The 17,011-nt window shown below is 41.1% G+C and overlaps 1 protein-coding gene across 1 annotated transcript; it reads right to left on the bottom strand.

The window, feature by feature from the left end:
- Positions 1–849: 849 nt before the first annotated feature.
- On the bottom strand, positions 850–15,559 carry LOC104435658 (probable LRR receptor-like serine/threonine-protein kinase At3g47570). Its single transcript, XM_039309248.1, has 9 exons — positions 12,940–15,559; positions 12,222–12,487; positions 11,226–11,281; positions 10,567–10,789; positions 10,448–10,462; positions 1,995–2,168; positions 1,553–1,690; positions 1,166–1,219; positions 850–1,053 (listed from the first exon to the last, which is right to left on the bottom strand). Exons 1-9 carry the CDS (start codon positions 15,557–15,559, stop codon positions 850–852), a joined length of 3,750 nt encoding a protein of 1,249 aa, XP_039165182.1.
- Positions 15,560–17,011: the final 1,452 nt, after the last annotated feature.

Consider the following 17,011-nt stretch of genomic DNA (forward strand, 5'->3'; position numbering starts at 1 on the left):
AATAATTAGTGTATGAAAAATGTTTTGATTATCAATAACAATTTATCTTTATATTTGTGTATGATAAAGATATTTTATGTTCATTCCTTTTTATTAGAAATGCAAATCATCTTTTTACGTAGAGATATATTTCGAATAATTTATTTTTTGTAAAATAAACGCGTATGTAACGACTAACAAACTGGAAGTAATATAATCTGTGTTTATCTTGGAATTACTATGATCTATATATATTTTGTGATTATAACAAACCTCATAATTATTGTTTAGGCATTACAAAATAAATAAAGATCATATTAATTATAGTTTTTTAATCATTATAGACTCGTTTATTTAATGGAAAATGAATAATTCAAAAAGTCTCTTACAAAATAAATGAAATTTATATTAATTCTAACGTACTATTTTGCTATAATTACAAAGATTGTTTTTCTAACCAAACGACAGAAAATACAGTTCTTTTTAGATTCTAGCCAAATACTAAATAATAAAATTTTAAAAATATTTTTAAAAAATGATACATTTTTCGTGAAATAAATGACCCGAAGTGATTTGCCTCTGAAGATATTCTCAGTTTGAAGGAAGTCTTTTGGCGGTCGTAATTTCAGATTGGTTAAGAAATTGGCAGATGGAGACTGTACCGATTGGATAGCAACCTATGTTAGACAGAAAATCAGGGCAGTTTAACCCATTAGAACATCAACACGACGTCGACACTCGTGTCCTAGAAGGCTGGAGTAATCCCCATCCTTACGGAAACAACTGTACCAGGAAAGTTATTGGAAAGATGTATCGAAATCTGATCAAGTATGCTTGTTAATCTCGGATGAGGTCCTCCAAAATCCACAGTCAACTCTCTCCAAAGTAGAGGGTCAACCCCGTATCACCCTCCCAGGCCCCAAACCTCGCGTCAAAGCGGTCCCTCAAGGTGGTCATGAAGGCGAGAGACATCGGCTCTGATCTACCAAATGTCTTGTTCACCAAGCCGATGTTGTCGGCGAAACATGCTCTGGAGTAGGCTTCCTCCGGTGAGTGCCCGATTCCCATCTCGGGCTGTGAAGCATTCCCCTTTTGATCTCAGCTGCTACTCTGCAGGATCTTGCCGCCCCACAACAGGCTCTCAGCTCCTGCCGATAGCTCTGTGAAGATGTTGCTCGGCCAGTACCTGAATGAAGGCCTCGTCCAGGAACACTAGCCACCAGTTCTTTGTCGCGCCATCCTGCAATGAAATTGCGACTGTGTTATAGCATGATGAAGGGGAAAGAAATGGTGATTCGTGGCAGGGAGAGATAAATGCTTGATGTTGTGTAGCGAATTCCTAGAAAGAAGGAACTTACTGAATTCTCACTTCACAGTGTTTGCACCCGCTAGGAGACTAATAGTTTTCATTCTCGTGCAAAAAATAAGGTCGTTCAGGCGAAAACTCCCAAATTAAATAAACTCGTGGCAAGCATTTCTGCACGTACGTATGATGCACGCGTGCATGACGATATATATGCTGATGAAGAGGACGATGTCGACATAAAATGTATGGATTAGAAAGCAAATTTACCTGAAAAATCTGGAGTGGGAGATGGTGCTGTTGAAGGGGATCGTGGCTTATGACTCTCCCTAAGTACTGGTGCTGGCTCACTTGCACGAACCCGGGACAGATGTGATTGAAGCAGCCTGTTTTGATGAAGTTGTCTCTCTGGAAAAACAGACATGAATATCTCAGTAGGGACAAGCTTCACGAGAAAAGGATTGAAGAGACGAAGTAAAACAGTTTTTCCAAAGAATCTGTTGAAGTTTCGAGTGATGAAACTCAAGTACAAAAGATGGAGCAATCGAAGCTGGATTACCGTCCAGAATATTACAAACGGCATGCTATTGTCGCCAACATGGTTGGCTTCACCTGCCGACATGAAAGATTTAAGCTTTCAAATTTTCCGAACTTGCCTATAAAACTGACCCTACTTGCTGTAAAAATTTGTGAGAGAAAAAGAAAACCTCACCGTCCATCCAGCCCCAGCAACATTGAGGTTTTTGTCACCAGAAAGACCAGTTTGAACCCAAATGTAAGCTCCACTCGCCTCATCAAGGATCTCAACCCTAGGGTTCCATACATTCACCCACCCTGTTATGCCTGTGTAACCACCTCGCTCGCCCATTATGGTAGCATAGGCATCCTGCGCACACGAACATATTTATAAATGCAGAAAGTTAATATTGTGCAAAAAGAAAGCGCAATTAGACGAATGAAGGAGGTCCCGTGGCAATGTAATGCAAAATAATCTGTTATTAAAATGCCAATTCAGAAAGTATCAACTTGTCATCTTCTGTCAAAATAATTGCTTGTCCTCTCAAAATCTCCAAACGAATGTGTTAGCATAGTGCCTTCAACCTCTACTAGAGATGATCTGAATCCGAACCCATAACCCCTACAGTAAACTGGCGGGTAGTCTTGATATTAGTCCTTGAGGTTGGAACCATTCCTTGTGGATGATTCACGCTCTTTAGTTCAATCTTCGCTTGTCTGCTCCGATCATCCTCAGTGTTGATCCTCTTGGGCAATGAACTGAGCTTCATATGTATCGGAAAGTGTTGGGAATGACTGATCCCCGATAACTGGATTCGACACCGAATCAAACCCCTAAATCAATGCGGAAGACGAAGCCCGGGAAAACAACACGTATCACCGATCCTAAAGCACACCACGGATTCGAGCGTACCTTTTAGCCACAGATTAAACACCGACGTTGATGGAGGAAGAGAAACTGAGCAATCCAATCCGATGAAGCCTTGAAGGGAGGAAGATCAAGCGGTATGCTTACTGTCTTTTGTTTTTGAGAGAGAGAGAGAGAGAGAGCGTGGAGAACGTACATCTTTTCTTTTTCTAAAAACAACGGTATGTTTTTCTCTCTCTCTCCTCCCTTTTATACCTCTTTCTTTCCACGGGCCCTATTCCCATGGGCCGAGCTTTTTGGGCCCAACTTGGGCGGACGGGCCTTAAGCCCAATACCAATAAAAGCCTTCATCTCCCACTCGCACATGGCGGGCCGAATAGGATTCTCTTTACCTCTCTTCAACATTCATACTGCGGTGAATAATCAGTGCGACAGCATACTTTGAGAGCTTGTTGCTATACATCCTGTTGGAATATATAGCAGCTCATAATGTGCATCACACTCCGAGTAGATTTAGTATGCGGTACTCTAGATCGATTGATCACATTTATATCTCCCTTGATCTCTTTTAAACATGATATATATATATATATATATATATATATATATATATTGTATTCACAATTATAATTATCACAAAGACACTCATAATTGGTCGACCAGTGAATACAAAACCATAATGTGATTCTCCGAAATCGATTTTCCTCTTTCCTTCAAACTCTCAATTTCAGTCCAGCTTGCTTTTCTAGAAATGTCCCATTAGATCGAATCAACTCATGACCATTGGCAACATCCTAAGATAGCAAACACTAAATAAAAACCTTGAGAATAAGTAAAAGTCATGAGGGCACTAAAATTGAGGAACTTTTTTCCTCAAGAGTCTCACACGTCATAAAAGTTGAGATCAAACTTTTTGCCACTCTTATTGGTCGGCTAATGCATACGTAGTATGAAATACGTATTACGGTATTAACTCCTTTCCCATGGAGCGTATGTCTACACCTTTCAATACCGTACGGATGATAGTTCGGACATACCCAATGTCTAACTTGAGTTCACGTACCTACTCTTTTACAAAATTCATCGAACTCACGTCGGCATCTTAGACAGATAAAGTAAAATATGTGGGGTATTTTACTTTCGGACATCGTAAGTATTATGTCCTCATCTTAACACTTAGTTAAGGTGACATACATGTTTTAAGCTTGAGCTCTCGATTATCACCTAGATAATAAGCTTAAAAACAGTCTCATCTCTATTTATCACATAGTAAATAGAGGCGATTACCCACGTGAGTGGGCTAATCTTATATCTGTCCGACATACTTTCTCAACTAAATGTAATGCACTAAGCATTAAGATGCATAAAGATCAAACAAAGATTCATAGGCATTACTAATGAAACAACACAAGTTCATAAATGTGAACAAATCTGGGAAATTACAATCTAGTACATCAGACTCTACGCAATCCTAGAGATTTTACATGACCACAAAACACATCTCTAGGTATTGGCTTTGTCATAGGATCTGCTACCATTCTATGCGTAGATATGTACTGTAAGTTCACATCTTTTCGTGCAACCATATCCTTGACAAAGTTATACTTGGTATCTATATGTTTGGTCTTGCCATGATACTTTGGATCTTTGGTGTATGCTATAGCTGCTTGGCTATCACAGTTAACCAACAATGGATTTGCAGCTTTCTCAATAACACCTAAATGATCCAAGAATCTCTTAAGCCAAACTTCTTCTTGCACCTCTGCTAATAACGCCACGAACTCAGCTTCCATCGTGGATAAGGCTATACACATTTGCTTCTTACTGCTCCATGATATGGCGCCATTGCTCAGTAAGAAAGCAAATCCTGAAAATAGATTTTCTTTCATCTAAATCTCCTCCCCAATCGCATCGAATAGCTTTCAAGTCGCAGATCATTTCCTTGGTAATTCAACTTGTAATCAGCGGTTCCCTTGGATACCTCGGTATTCTCTTAACGGCTTTCCAATGTCTTTGGACTGGATTGGATTGGTATCTACTCACCATTCCAACTGCAAAACATATGTCGGGTCTTGTACATATCATAGCGTACATCAAGCTCCCAACAGCACTTGCATAAGGAACATGTTTCATTTGTTCCTTCTCTTGTGGAGTCCTTGGACACAGTCTATGGCTCAATCCTTCACCTTTTGCAATAGGAGTGTCTATGGGTTTACAATCTTGCATACGAAACCGTTCTAGAACTTTGTTTATATAAGTTTCTTGCGAAAGAGACAACGATCTCTTGAACGATCTCTTGAAATCTTAACTCCAAGGATGTATGCAGCCTCACCCATATCCTTCATCTCAAAGTTGGAAGACAACCAACTTTTGACAGTCTTAACAAACTCCATATTGCTTCCAATTTAGTATATCATCAACATATAATGATATGATCACAAATTGATCCTTGGATCTTTTGATATATACACAATGATCCTCATCAATCATCGTAAAATCATATGCCATTATAGCATTATGAAAACGTATATACCATTGTCTTGATGATCGCTTAAGACCATATATCAACCTCAAAAGTCGACATACTTTTTCTTCTTGGCCTTTCACTATGAAACCAACAGGTTGTTCCATATATATCTCTTCCTCTAATTCTCCATTGAGGAAAGCGGTCTTTACATCCATTTGATGTAATTCAAGATCCGACTAGCCACTATTGCCGAATAATGCGAATTGAGGTAAATCTCACTACGGAGAAAAACGTATATTCATAATCAATTCCTTCTGTTGATTATACCCTTCGCCACAAGGCGAGCCTTATGCCTTTCAATCGAGCCATCAGCCTTTCGCTTTATTTTGAGAATCCACTTGTTCCCAATAGCTCTGCGTCCTTTTGGAAGATCAACCAGTTCCCAGACTTGGTTTGATTTCATTGACTCAATTTCCTCTTCCATTGCATTAATCCATTTTTCCTTACTAGGGCAATTCAGAGCCTCATTGATATTTCTTGGCTCATCCTCATCTTGTGGAGCAACCATAAAAGTTTCCCCTTCAATGTCAAAACGTCGACGGGGAATACTTTGGCGACTTGTTTGCCGTATGGGAGATTGCACACTTTGCACATCATTCCCCATCATGCTCCCACTTGGATTAGGTAATAATGATGTCGTCTCATCATGTGGTTGCAATTGAGAATGAGTTGAATTCAATTCATCACTTCTCATATTACTCCCACTTGGACGAACTCCACTAACATCATTATCCTGATCCAAGGTCTCAAATAGGGAATAATCTTCCCTTATTTCGCCCTTCTTAGGAAATTCATCCTCTAAGAATGTGACATCTCGTGATTCAAACTCGTTATACTCCCACCGTCCTGCTCACCTATGAACACATATCCTTTCGAGTGTTCAGAGTACCTTATAAAAATACTCTTCTTTCCTCTGGGACCCAGTTTCCCAAACTTGTGAGAGGACTCATGTGTATAGGCAACATAACCCCATGGCTTAAGAAAACTCAAGTCCAGTTTTCTACCTGTCCATAACTCATATGGAGTGGAAGTAACTGATTTAGAAGGCACACGGTTAAGTATATAGGCAGCAATTAACAACGCATCACTCCAAAAGGTAATGGGTAGGTTAGCATGCGCCATCATGGACCTAACCATTTCCAGTAGGGTTCTGTTTCTTCTTTCCGCAAGACCATTTTGTTGAGGAGTGTACGGAATAGACAACTGTCTTTCTATTCCTTTTTCATCACATAATTTTCTGAACTCATCAGATAAATATTCTCGACCTCGATCGGATCTCAATGCTTTTATTTTCTTGTCTAATTGATTCTCTACCAGGTTCATAAACCTTTTAAAACAACTTATTGCTTCAGATTTATGAGAAATCAAATAGACATATTCGTATCGAGTATAATCATCTATAAAAGTGATGAAATAAACAGCCCTATGCCTTCCTTTCACATTCATTGGACCACGGACATCGAATGGATTAAATGCAGGAAATTCAGCTCTTTTCCCTTTTCCAAATGGTTTCCTTGTCGTTTTCCCTTCTAGGTAATGCTTACATATGGACAAATCAACTTTTTCAATATTGCCCAACAAACCCTCTTTGGCTAGTCTATTCATACGCTATTGGCCAATGTGACCAAGTCTAGCATGCCACACATTCACATCATTATCATATTTATTAGGAGACGTGAGAAGGGAATAACAAACATTAGCATTAACATAATCAATATCTAATACAATAAAACCATCCAGAAAATAACCACAACCATAGTAATTTGTATTCAAAAACAAATTCACACCTCTACTATAGAAGTTCATATTGAAACCTAATTTAACCAACACTAATACAAACACTAAATTCCGACGAATCTCTGGAGCATACAGCACATCATGAAGGAACAAAGTGCGTCCACCACGCATATTCAGTTGGCATGTGCCAATTCCTTTCACTTCACTGCGGGTTGTTTCCCACATAGATCCACTTAGTTCCGGTTGGTACTGTCGAATTCCACGAAGGATCCTCTATCCTTCGCTACATGGTCCGTCGCTCCTGAATCCACAGTCCACAAAGGATTAGACTCATTTAAGAACACAGAACTCGACACAAAAGTAAAGTTCTGAAGAGTACAAGGGGTGCTTACCTTCTTTGGCTCACGACAGTCGCGAGCATAGTGACCCTTCTTGTCACAGTTGTAGCATTTCACCCTTGCAAGCTTTTTCATGTGAGGACACTTCCCTCTTCCATGTTGGTTAAATTTGGGTTTCTTCCCTGAAGGACCCGCTTCTTCCTTGCCTTTCCCCTTATCAAACCGGTTAGGGCGCTTGCGTTTTGGAGCTCGAAGCTCCATTTGAGCTAGAACCAGCATAATAAAGTTCGGCATCCGGCAGCGCCAACAGCGGTCCTCTTCCCAGCTCAAGATGATGCATTGCATCCTCAAAGGTTTTGATATTTTCATTGTGAGTCAAGTGCACCTTCATGTGCTCCCAACTCGAGGCAAGGAACGAATCACTTTGCTTGCACTCTTGCTCATCTCGTGAGGACATGGCCAGCATCTCTCGGCTCGGTTATCATGTTTGACATCTTTCTAAGATGTTGCTTCATGGTCGACCATGAGGCTTCTTATAGAGTCAAACCGATAGTGAGCTGCCTCGATCTAGTCACCGAAGTATGACCAAATCTAGCTGTCAATGCCTCCCACATTTCCTTGGCATTGTCAAAACGCCCGAAACTCTCGCATGACGTCATTTTCCATGCTGCTCGGCAACGTGATGCGAGCTAGAGAGTTCATTCTTTTCCACGCGAAAAAAGCTTCTTTGTCTCTTTTGTCTTTGTGCGGTGGTTCCCTCTTCGGTTCTACCATGGTCATGACAAGAGCCTCAAGTGCTTCTTGCTCTTCCAGCACATACTGGATTTTCATTTGCCAAATTTCATAGTTGTCTCCATTGAGCTTTTCACCTTTGTTCGGCTCGGCAACTATGCTCTTTGTGGTGAAGCCATTGATCCGAACAAATCGAGACAAATATGCATGAATTATTAATGCCTATCATTTATGCATCCCTATTTACATAGACCCATCATATTAATGAATAATTTTAAGTAAGGTTTTAGAATCAAAAGGTCACTATGTTTCCAATCATTCTCCAAAATCTAACTTAAAACTATCATCAATATAATTGTCTTATGCAAAATCAATTCTATGAAGCTACAAAAACTTCTAAAACTACCCACAGACTAATTACCCACAGCAATCAGCAATAACGAAAGCAATATATAATAGAACATCCAATAAAAACAATAATGCTTTCAATTAACACAATTAGGTAGTAATCATTACATAATATGTCCACAAATCACACTTAACATATATCGGCTAATACAACTAACACCAAGTCAAGCACACGAACGGGAAAGATCCTTTTTTGTTCAATTTCTTGATCTTTTCCCTTGAAACAATACAATAATATTCATTTACAAAATCCATCACAATTTTCTTATAGGAAACGACTCCGTTGACATCCCATATGCGATTCAACACATCTTGCCATTCGGGTGGAAGAGTATTTATGAAAATCGCACCATCTCTGACGTGACATAGGACGACCATTCCATATGACCTGTTGAATTTTCCCGTTGACTTCAAGGACATGATCAATTAAGTCACCTCTCTCCCATCGATGATCGGTCGAACATTAGCTATCAACTTAGACGGCTATCCTTTTGTTCATTGGTAAGCTGCGCGAATAGGTGTGCGCAACCTCGGGGAGGCATTGTTCCTGCAACAAATGCAGAACAAATAAGGGATCATATTATAATCCACATAGACTTAATTGAAAAAAGAAACACATTATTTTCCCTTTTTTTTTTTTTTTTTTTTTTTTTTTTTTTTTTTTTTTTTCGGGTCAATGGTCAGCGGTCGTCGGACCGGTCGGGCCGGTCGGGCCGGTGGGCCCGGCTCGCGCGAACCGACGGCACGTGCCGCGCGCGTGCGTGGGCTGACGTCACGCAGACGTCATCCGGCACGTGCCGCACGCGTGCCGGGACTTGCGCGGGTCAGGTCGTCGGTCGGGTCGCCGGCCGGTGACCGCCCGGCCAAACGTCGCCGTGCGACGTCATCGATGACGTCACCCTAGCGGTTATTAACCGTTGGGTGACGTCATGCTGACGTCGGCACGCGTCGATCCCCGAGCCGGCGCGTGCCGGCTCACCGGCTGGCGGTGCGCACGCGCTAGGCGAGCCAGTGCTTCCGGGCGCGTCGCGCCCACGCGCAGCCGCTTCCGGCCGTGCGTGTGGGCGCGTGCGGCGTCTCCCGGCGGCGTACGACGTACCTCCAGACTCGTTTTGACGTCGCCTTTCTTCCCATGTATTCAGAAAACATTTTCGACTTACGAAAACCCATTAAAATGGCCGAAGAACGCTCGGGTGTCGGGATTTTTGTCCCGATCCGTACGGCCGAAAGTTTCTTCGCGAAAACTCAATCAAAGAGCATGAAATTGATCGGGAAAACGTGAACTAGGGCTCTGATACCAATGTTGGGAATGACTGATCCCCGATAACTGGATTCAACACCGAATCAAACCCCTAAATCAATGCGGAAGACGAAGCCCGGGAAAACAACACGCATCACCGATCCTAAAGTACACCACGGATTCGAGCGTACCTTTTAGCCACAGATTAAACACCGACGTTGATGGAGGAAGAGAAACTGAGCAATCCGATCCGATGAAGCCTTGAAGGGAGGAAGATCAGCGGTATGCTTCTTGTCTTTTGTTTTTGAGAGAGAGAGAGCGTGGAGAACGTACGTCTTTTCTTTTTCTAAAAACAACGGTATGTTTTTCTCTCTCTCTCCTCCCTTTTATACCTCTTTCTTTCCACGGGCCCTATTCCCATGGGCCGAGCTTTTTGGGCCCAACTTGGGCGGACGGGCCTTAAGCCCAATACCAATAAAAGCCTTCAGAAAGGGACAGCATCAGAACCAACTTACATATTATATCTGGTAACACAAGAAACTCTCGACTATTCTCGAGTTTCTAATCGAGTCTAAATGATACAAAGGTTCTTCCAGCATCAGGTGAAAGGGCTCGACAATGCGAATTAGATTTAGTTTCTGAACTGTCATGCTGATTAATGTGGATATAACATGCGTGATGTGCTGTGCACGGGTGGAAAGCAAAACCTGTATCTTTTGACCCTTGAAAAGGGGATAATTCAAAGGAGGCTGTTTCTCTATGTCAACACAATCAACCGCATCTCCATCTTCTGTCTAACCTTAGTGTCCACGTCCTGATTCATTAGAATAAGACTCGATTATTACTCATAAGTCCGCATTCCGAGTCCGTATCCATCATGGTGCTCACGTATATAAGAGAAGGACCACCCAACTCTACATGCACAATTTTTAGGCACAGCAGAAACTTAACAACCGCAAACTGACTTAGCCCATCTAAACCATATCCCTTCCCTGCGCTCAAGCAGCCACCTCTACCGTCCCAAATGAAGCCGGCACCATCTCTGACAGGGTCACCGCCACCATCATCTTGCTCAGTCCGCCGCTGCCAACCTCCCCCTACCCCTTCTTTCCATAACTCAGTCCGTCCACATTTGACAGAACTACACAGTTTATTAGAACATGATCCTTTATCAGTTTAAAAATCAATTCTGTCAGTAAAATAAAAGTACAGGAACTAAAGTTGAATAGTTTGTAGTAATACAAGAATCGTTTTTGTAATTGTCCGAAACTTTTTATATGCTTTCAACTGAAGCTTAACTGATGTTTTTACAATATAAGTCATCGCATCTTCTTACATCTATAACGACTGATTTGTACCTTCATGTACATCTACACGACGAGAATAGAGTGCGTTTGTTTGGTAGAAAACATTCTAAAGACCCACATTACTTTTTCACATGCCATGTTTAGGTAAGACCTATACCAACGTAATATCCTACACGTTTGTTTTCTTTTATTCTTTTTTATCCTCAGTCGTTTTGCTTTTGATGTCGTCCTTTAATACTAGCAATTAAAAAAAACATGTTCAAGCATCACCGCATCAAAGACAAGATTTCAAGTTCCTTTTGGGCCAACAAAACCAAGCTTGCAGCCTAACAAATTGAAACATCATGAATCAGCAATTACATAGAAAAAGAATAGGTAACTAAAAGTTTTGACATTATATCTCGATTTTGAGCCCGTGAAGAGGATCTGATTTTGATAGAAGTTTCATATTTGATCAAGAATTGTGATATGACGTCTGATGAAGTAAGAAATTATTAAAGTAGTTTTTCACCTTAAAGTTGGATTTGTAATCCGGGTCGGCTAAACGGGGCTTCACAGAGTTCTAAGTATTTCAAAAGGAATTCACTTAATTCTCCTCCCATCCTATACCTCGAGAGAAGCAAGCTTCAATGTTTTGAGCAGCACTTTAGATTAACACGGTGTTTATTTAGAGGGGGAAAGGCAGCACTTTACATTTTCATCCTCTGTTCTTTGATTTTAGCCTTTCTCTTCTCTTCTTTCTCGAGGGAAACTCTTTCTGGGAGATGATTCTGGCCAAACAGGGGTGGAGTCTGGGCTTTGCTGAGCCACTGTTTGAGGATTCCTCCCTTTTTGATTCCTCAATACAAGCATTTTGCTTCTCTTCTCAGTTACAAAGGCGTAAAAGAAGAAATAGAGAATATGCAATTAGAGCTGTTAATAATAGAACAGGGGTCTTTGAAGTGTTTTTTCAAGTACCGTCCTTTTTCAGGATTTAGCAAGTCGAGACATATCTACTACTCTTACAACATGAAACTACGGAAACAGTAACTAATCAGCATGGAACATGTCGCAAACCCACATTTCCAAAAAAAGTAACTGAGGAAACAGTAAGCAATCAACTCCTAATCTTCCCATGTCGCGCATATTTCTCCATTGCTTCTAGCGGAATCCGATTTTGTCGACTCTCTCTTTCAGTGAACGCAATCTTTTCACTGCATCGCTTATCTTCATTCTCTCTCGTGGCGGCTCTGCAGAACAGGCAACTCCAATTTGAAATATCTTCACCAAGCACTCTTGAACGAGAGCACTAATGTTTCTTTGATTGCTCGAAGTATCTGCAATTGATGATTCTTCTGTTTCACAAAATAAGAGTTGCTGATCCGCTACATCTGCCATCCTTTCTGGCAAAGCCGCCGCACAGTAATCGCGAAGGTTCAAAGCATCCTTAAACATGTCATGGGTGGGTTTCTTTCCTGTAAAAATCTCCAGCAGCAGTACCCCATAACTGTACACATCGCCATCTTCCGACACTTCACTTCCCATTCCATACTCTACAGTTGGATTTTACTTGACACGTGAGATGATATCGGCAAATGACAAGGACAGGCAAGAGGACGCATGTATAAAGGCAAGGGGAAAAATTATTGGGGGGAGCAATTAAGAATTCTGGACAATGTCGGCAAGTTACATAGCATGTTAAGCATGGTTTGTCAAAGTCAGATTTTCCATTTATATAACCTTGTACTTTTACGAATAGAGTACACAATTGAATCAAATGGATGGCCAAAAAAAAAAAAAAGAACTAAACCGAATTTCACTCTGTTAAGTTACTATGGTTCCGTTTAGTTTTATAAGGCGTAGGAAAGTAAGCCGAGATGAGCGAGTCTGACCTCTCTACATAACTAGTGGCGATGTTTCAGACAAGAAGTTCCCTGCATGCATTATCAGGGAAAGAGCTTATAAGACGACAATTAACATTAAATATATTGCAAGTCCTACATACCCGGAGGAGCATAGCCAATGGTTCCTCTAAGTCCAACTGAGCTTGTTTGACTTGCCAGCAAATCACCAATGGCATTTGGGAATATCCTAGCCAAGCCAAAGTCGCCAACATGTCCATTCATTTGGGCATCCAGAAGAATGTTGCTCGGCTTGAGGTCACAATGGATCACCGCTGTTTGGCACTGATGATGGAGATAATCCACTGCACATGCTACGTCGAAAGCAATGTTCAGTCTCTGAACAAAACTTAATCTATACCTTTGCGTACCATCCGATGCAAGATACAGATGCAACCACTCCTCCAAGCTACCATTTTCCATGAACTCGTAGATTAGAGCCTTAAATTCATTGCCCTGGAAATCAACACTGGAACAAGCTGTTAGAATCTTAACGAGGTTCCGATGCCTTATGTTTTTTAGGGCTTCGCACTCTGTCATGAAACTTTTGGATGCTCCTCGTTGCTTTAGCTTAAAAACTTTAACAGCCACTACTTTATTTTCATCTGCTAGGTTCCCTTTATACACAGATCCGAAACTACCCACTCCGATCAAGTTGCTAGAGTTGAACCCATCTGTTGCTTTGACAATGTCTGCATAAGACACTTGCTGAAATCCCCCTATTGATGGAGTCTCTGCAGAAGCCTTACTATTCTTCCTCCTCAGCCAATAAAACGTCATCAGTAGCAGTAGAAGAATCAACGCCACTACTATCCCACACGTAACTGCAATGATAACGCAATGGGAGGTAGATGATCCGTGTTTTCTCTTGTTCATCGAACAACTTGGCAAATCTAGGATCGGCATACCGCCGCAGAGCTTATCATTTCCTTTGAGTGAAGTTGCGCTGGTGTTCAGGAACATCCCTTCGGTCGGTACCTCACCCTCAAAGTTGTTGAAAGATAGATTCAGGTACTGCAATTGAAATTTCTCCAGGAATTTCGGAACAGGGCCAGATAAATTATTGCTCGAGAGGACTATAAACTGAAGACCATTCAAGGAACTCAAGAATGACGAGATATTTCCTTCAAATAGATTATTTTGCATTTGAAGCTCCACCAAGCTAGTGCATCTACCGAGGCCATTAGGGATTTTTCCTGATAGATTGTTGCCATTTACATATAATGCTGCTAGGTTGTTCAATTTACCGATTTCTTCCCGTAAGGAACCACTCAGTTGGTTTTCGGAGAGATCAAAAAAGATAGATAGGGAAGAGATAGTAAAAGCTTGAGATGGTATAATTCCACTCAGATCATTCTGCGAAAGGTCGATACCTAACAAGTTTTGGCATTTCCCAATACTCGGAGGAATGCTCCCTTGTAAATTATTCCCATGCAAGAAGAGTTCCATTAGCTCTGTCAGGTTTCCTATCGTGGAAGGGATATTCCCGGTGAGTTTGTTCATATGAGCAGCAAACTCCTTTAGCTTGATGAGATTTCTGATGCTATGGGGAATGCTGCCCGTGAACTTGTTATCACCCATGTCCAACCGTTCTAGGCCACGTAAGTTCCCAATGCTTGAAGGGATATTTCCAGACAATCGATTCCCCTCGATAATCATTGTATTCAACTGGGAGGATAAGTTGCCTATAGATTCAGGTAAAGTACCTCCGAAATTGTTGTGACTGATTGCCAAATGCTCCAGGCTTGTAGAATTGATCGATTCAAGGAATTTCAGGTCGCCTTGCACTCCACTACCTAGCTGGTTTTCCGAGATACTGATCCAATGTAGTTGATTTAGCTTTTCCACGGTAGGCACGTTTCCAGAAAATTTGTTTTGTGACAATGCTAGCTTCATTAATTTAGTAGCATTTGATATGGAAGCCGAAATTGGCCCAGTAAACTGATTCATCGCGACATTGAGATCAATAAGATTAGGAAGAGTGAAGCCTAAATTTGGAGGAAGACTCCCTTCAAGTTGGTTTTGGGGAAGGTCAATGCTGACAAGAGAAGATAAGTTGAAGATGGAGGAAGGGAGAGTGCCAGAGAGTCCATTTGCACCAAGATAAAGATACTCCAAATTTTGCAAACGGCCCAACGAGGCCGGAAGTCTTCCCACAAAGTTATTAAATGCCGCTGAGATGGACACCAGAGATGTGAGGTTCCCGAAGAATTTAGGGAAGTTTCCAGAGAGATTGTTGATGTATATCCAAACTGATGTTAGCTTTGACATAGAAGCAATTGCTATCGGAACTTCACCAACTAGCCTATTTCCACCTAGTCTCAAAGCTTCCAAATTTTTGCAACCTGAGATGTTGGCAGGAATTTGACCAGAGAATGAGTTGTTCGCTAGGCCTAAGTATTTGAGTCTATACAAGTTACCAATCTCCAAGGGGATTTCGCCAATGAAATTGTTGTTTTGGATGTCCAATTCCTGGAGGAAGCTCATGTTTCCAATAAAAGGAGACAACGACCCTACAAGTTTCATAGACCGAAGTATCAAATGGGTTATCCTCTGATGCCGATGGCCACACGTGATCCCGTGCCACTTGCAGAAATGGACAGAGTCATTCCACATGCTAAAAACCTCGAATGGATCGTCGGATATCTTATCCTTGAACTGGAGCAATGCATCTCGATCGGTTTTGTTGGTTCTAGAAATCGAGAATGCTCTACAATAGGGCATGGGCACCACCAATATAACGAAAGATAGTAGATAGAGAGAAGTGATTGAGAAGGACATGAAAGAACTCATGCTTGAAAGATTTTTGGCCCCTCACACTCTGAACATTGTCTATTAAGAAATGGATGGAGTTTTTGACCATAGCCCCCAGTTGCTAGATGTTCATTAGAAACATAGTCATCCCACTTGGAATCCTATTCTTGGCGTGATGCGGAAGACGCAAAGATTGCGAGTCTAGTTTGTCGCCAAAAAAAAAACAAACTTCTTGCGTGGGTTTCACTTTTAGACCACTATGTGCTTTTAAGACTCTCAACATGGTCATCACACGCTTATAAGAAGAATGGAAACATGGTCATCCCACTCGGAATTTTACTCTTGGCATGATGCAGAAGACTCATAAAGCATATGAGGCTTGGTTCTTTGCTTTTCATGACTCTTCCGCGACAGACTCAAAAAGCACGAGTCTTTTTCCTTTGCTTTATGAGTATTCTGCATCATGCCAAGAGTAGGATTGTGAGTGGGATAGCTATGTTTCAGTTCTCTGATAAGCGTGTGATGACCATGTTGGGCGTCCTAAATGTAAGCAATAGTCTAGAAGTATCGGTCACCTAGAAATGCCCAAACCTAACGAGGCATAACTAAAAGAGCCGACGATCTCACAATTCTATCAATTAAACAAGAATTGACATTAAAACCAAGTAAAATATTACAACAATTACAAATCGGCTAAACATCACCTAAACGCTAACAAAACGACTCTTGCGCACTAGCAAATCGCTCATTTGAAGCTTTTATACAAACCCGAACCCTATGCGAAACTTAACCTTAAAACCTAAAATTTTGCTTCAACTAAATAGTTGCACCAAAACGACTCACGTCAAAACTCATGGCTCCACAACCCAAAAAACCACCATTCCCTTGAAATCCCAAAGCTCTACAACTCAAAAAAAGGATTGCATGGCTCAAATTTCCCAAAATTCCGAATTTAAGCACTAAATTCGAAAATTGCTCTGACTAGACGAACAAGGGTTTCGAGCACTTACTAGACGTTGCAATATGTAGTTGCATCAAGCTCAGCAAGGTGTCTGTGACTTGTACGCGCAAAACCCTTGTTCTTTTCTCTTTTCTTCTTCTTCTTCTTTCCTCTTCTTTCTTTCCTTCTTTCCTTCTTTTCCCGACCACTTCCTCTTTTTGCTTTCTTTTGTTGACTTTTCAAATATGTTCTAAAGTGGGTCCCATCACCTTATTTTTGACCTAGTCAAAATCTCAAATATTACAATATAAGTCTCAATCCTTTGCTCTGCGAGTCTTTTGCGGGAAATTCAAAAAGCAAATGAGTCTTAATCCATTGCTTTACAAGTCTTCCGCTCATTATGCCAAGGCTAGGATTGCAAGTGGGATTCAACTCAGTAATTTCAATTTTTTTTTCTTTTATGTTCTAAAATGGTACCCACC

Source organism: Eucalyptus grandis, chromosome 3 (assembly GCF_016545825.1).
Source record: "Eucalyptus grandis isolate ANBG69807.140 chromosome 3, ASM1654582v1, whole genome shotgun sequence".
NCBI lineage: Eukaryota > Viridiplantae > Streptophyta > Magnoliopsida > Myrtales > Myrtaceae > Eucalyptus > Eucalyptus grandis.

Coding starts and splice junctions, on each gene's coding strand:
- LOC104435658 (XM_039309248.1), bottom strand. CDS start 15,559: ATGCCCTATTGTAGAGCATTCTCGATTTCTAGAACCAACAAAACCGAT. Junction 11,282..12,221: donor CTCTCGTTCAAGAGTGCTTG/GTGAAGATATTT, acceptor TCAATTTGTTAG/GCTGCAAGCTTGGTTTTGTT. Junction 10,790..11,225: donor GAAATCTTGTCTTTGATGCG/GTGATGCTTGAA, acceptor TAAACTGTGTAG/TTCTGTCAAATGTGGACGGA.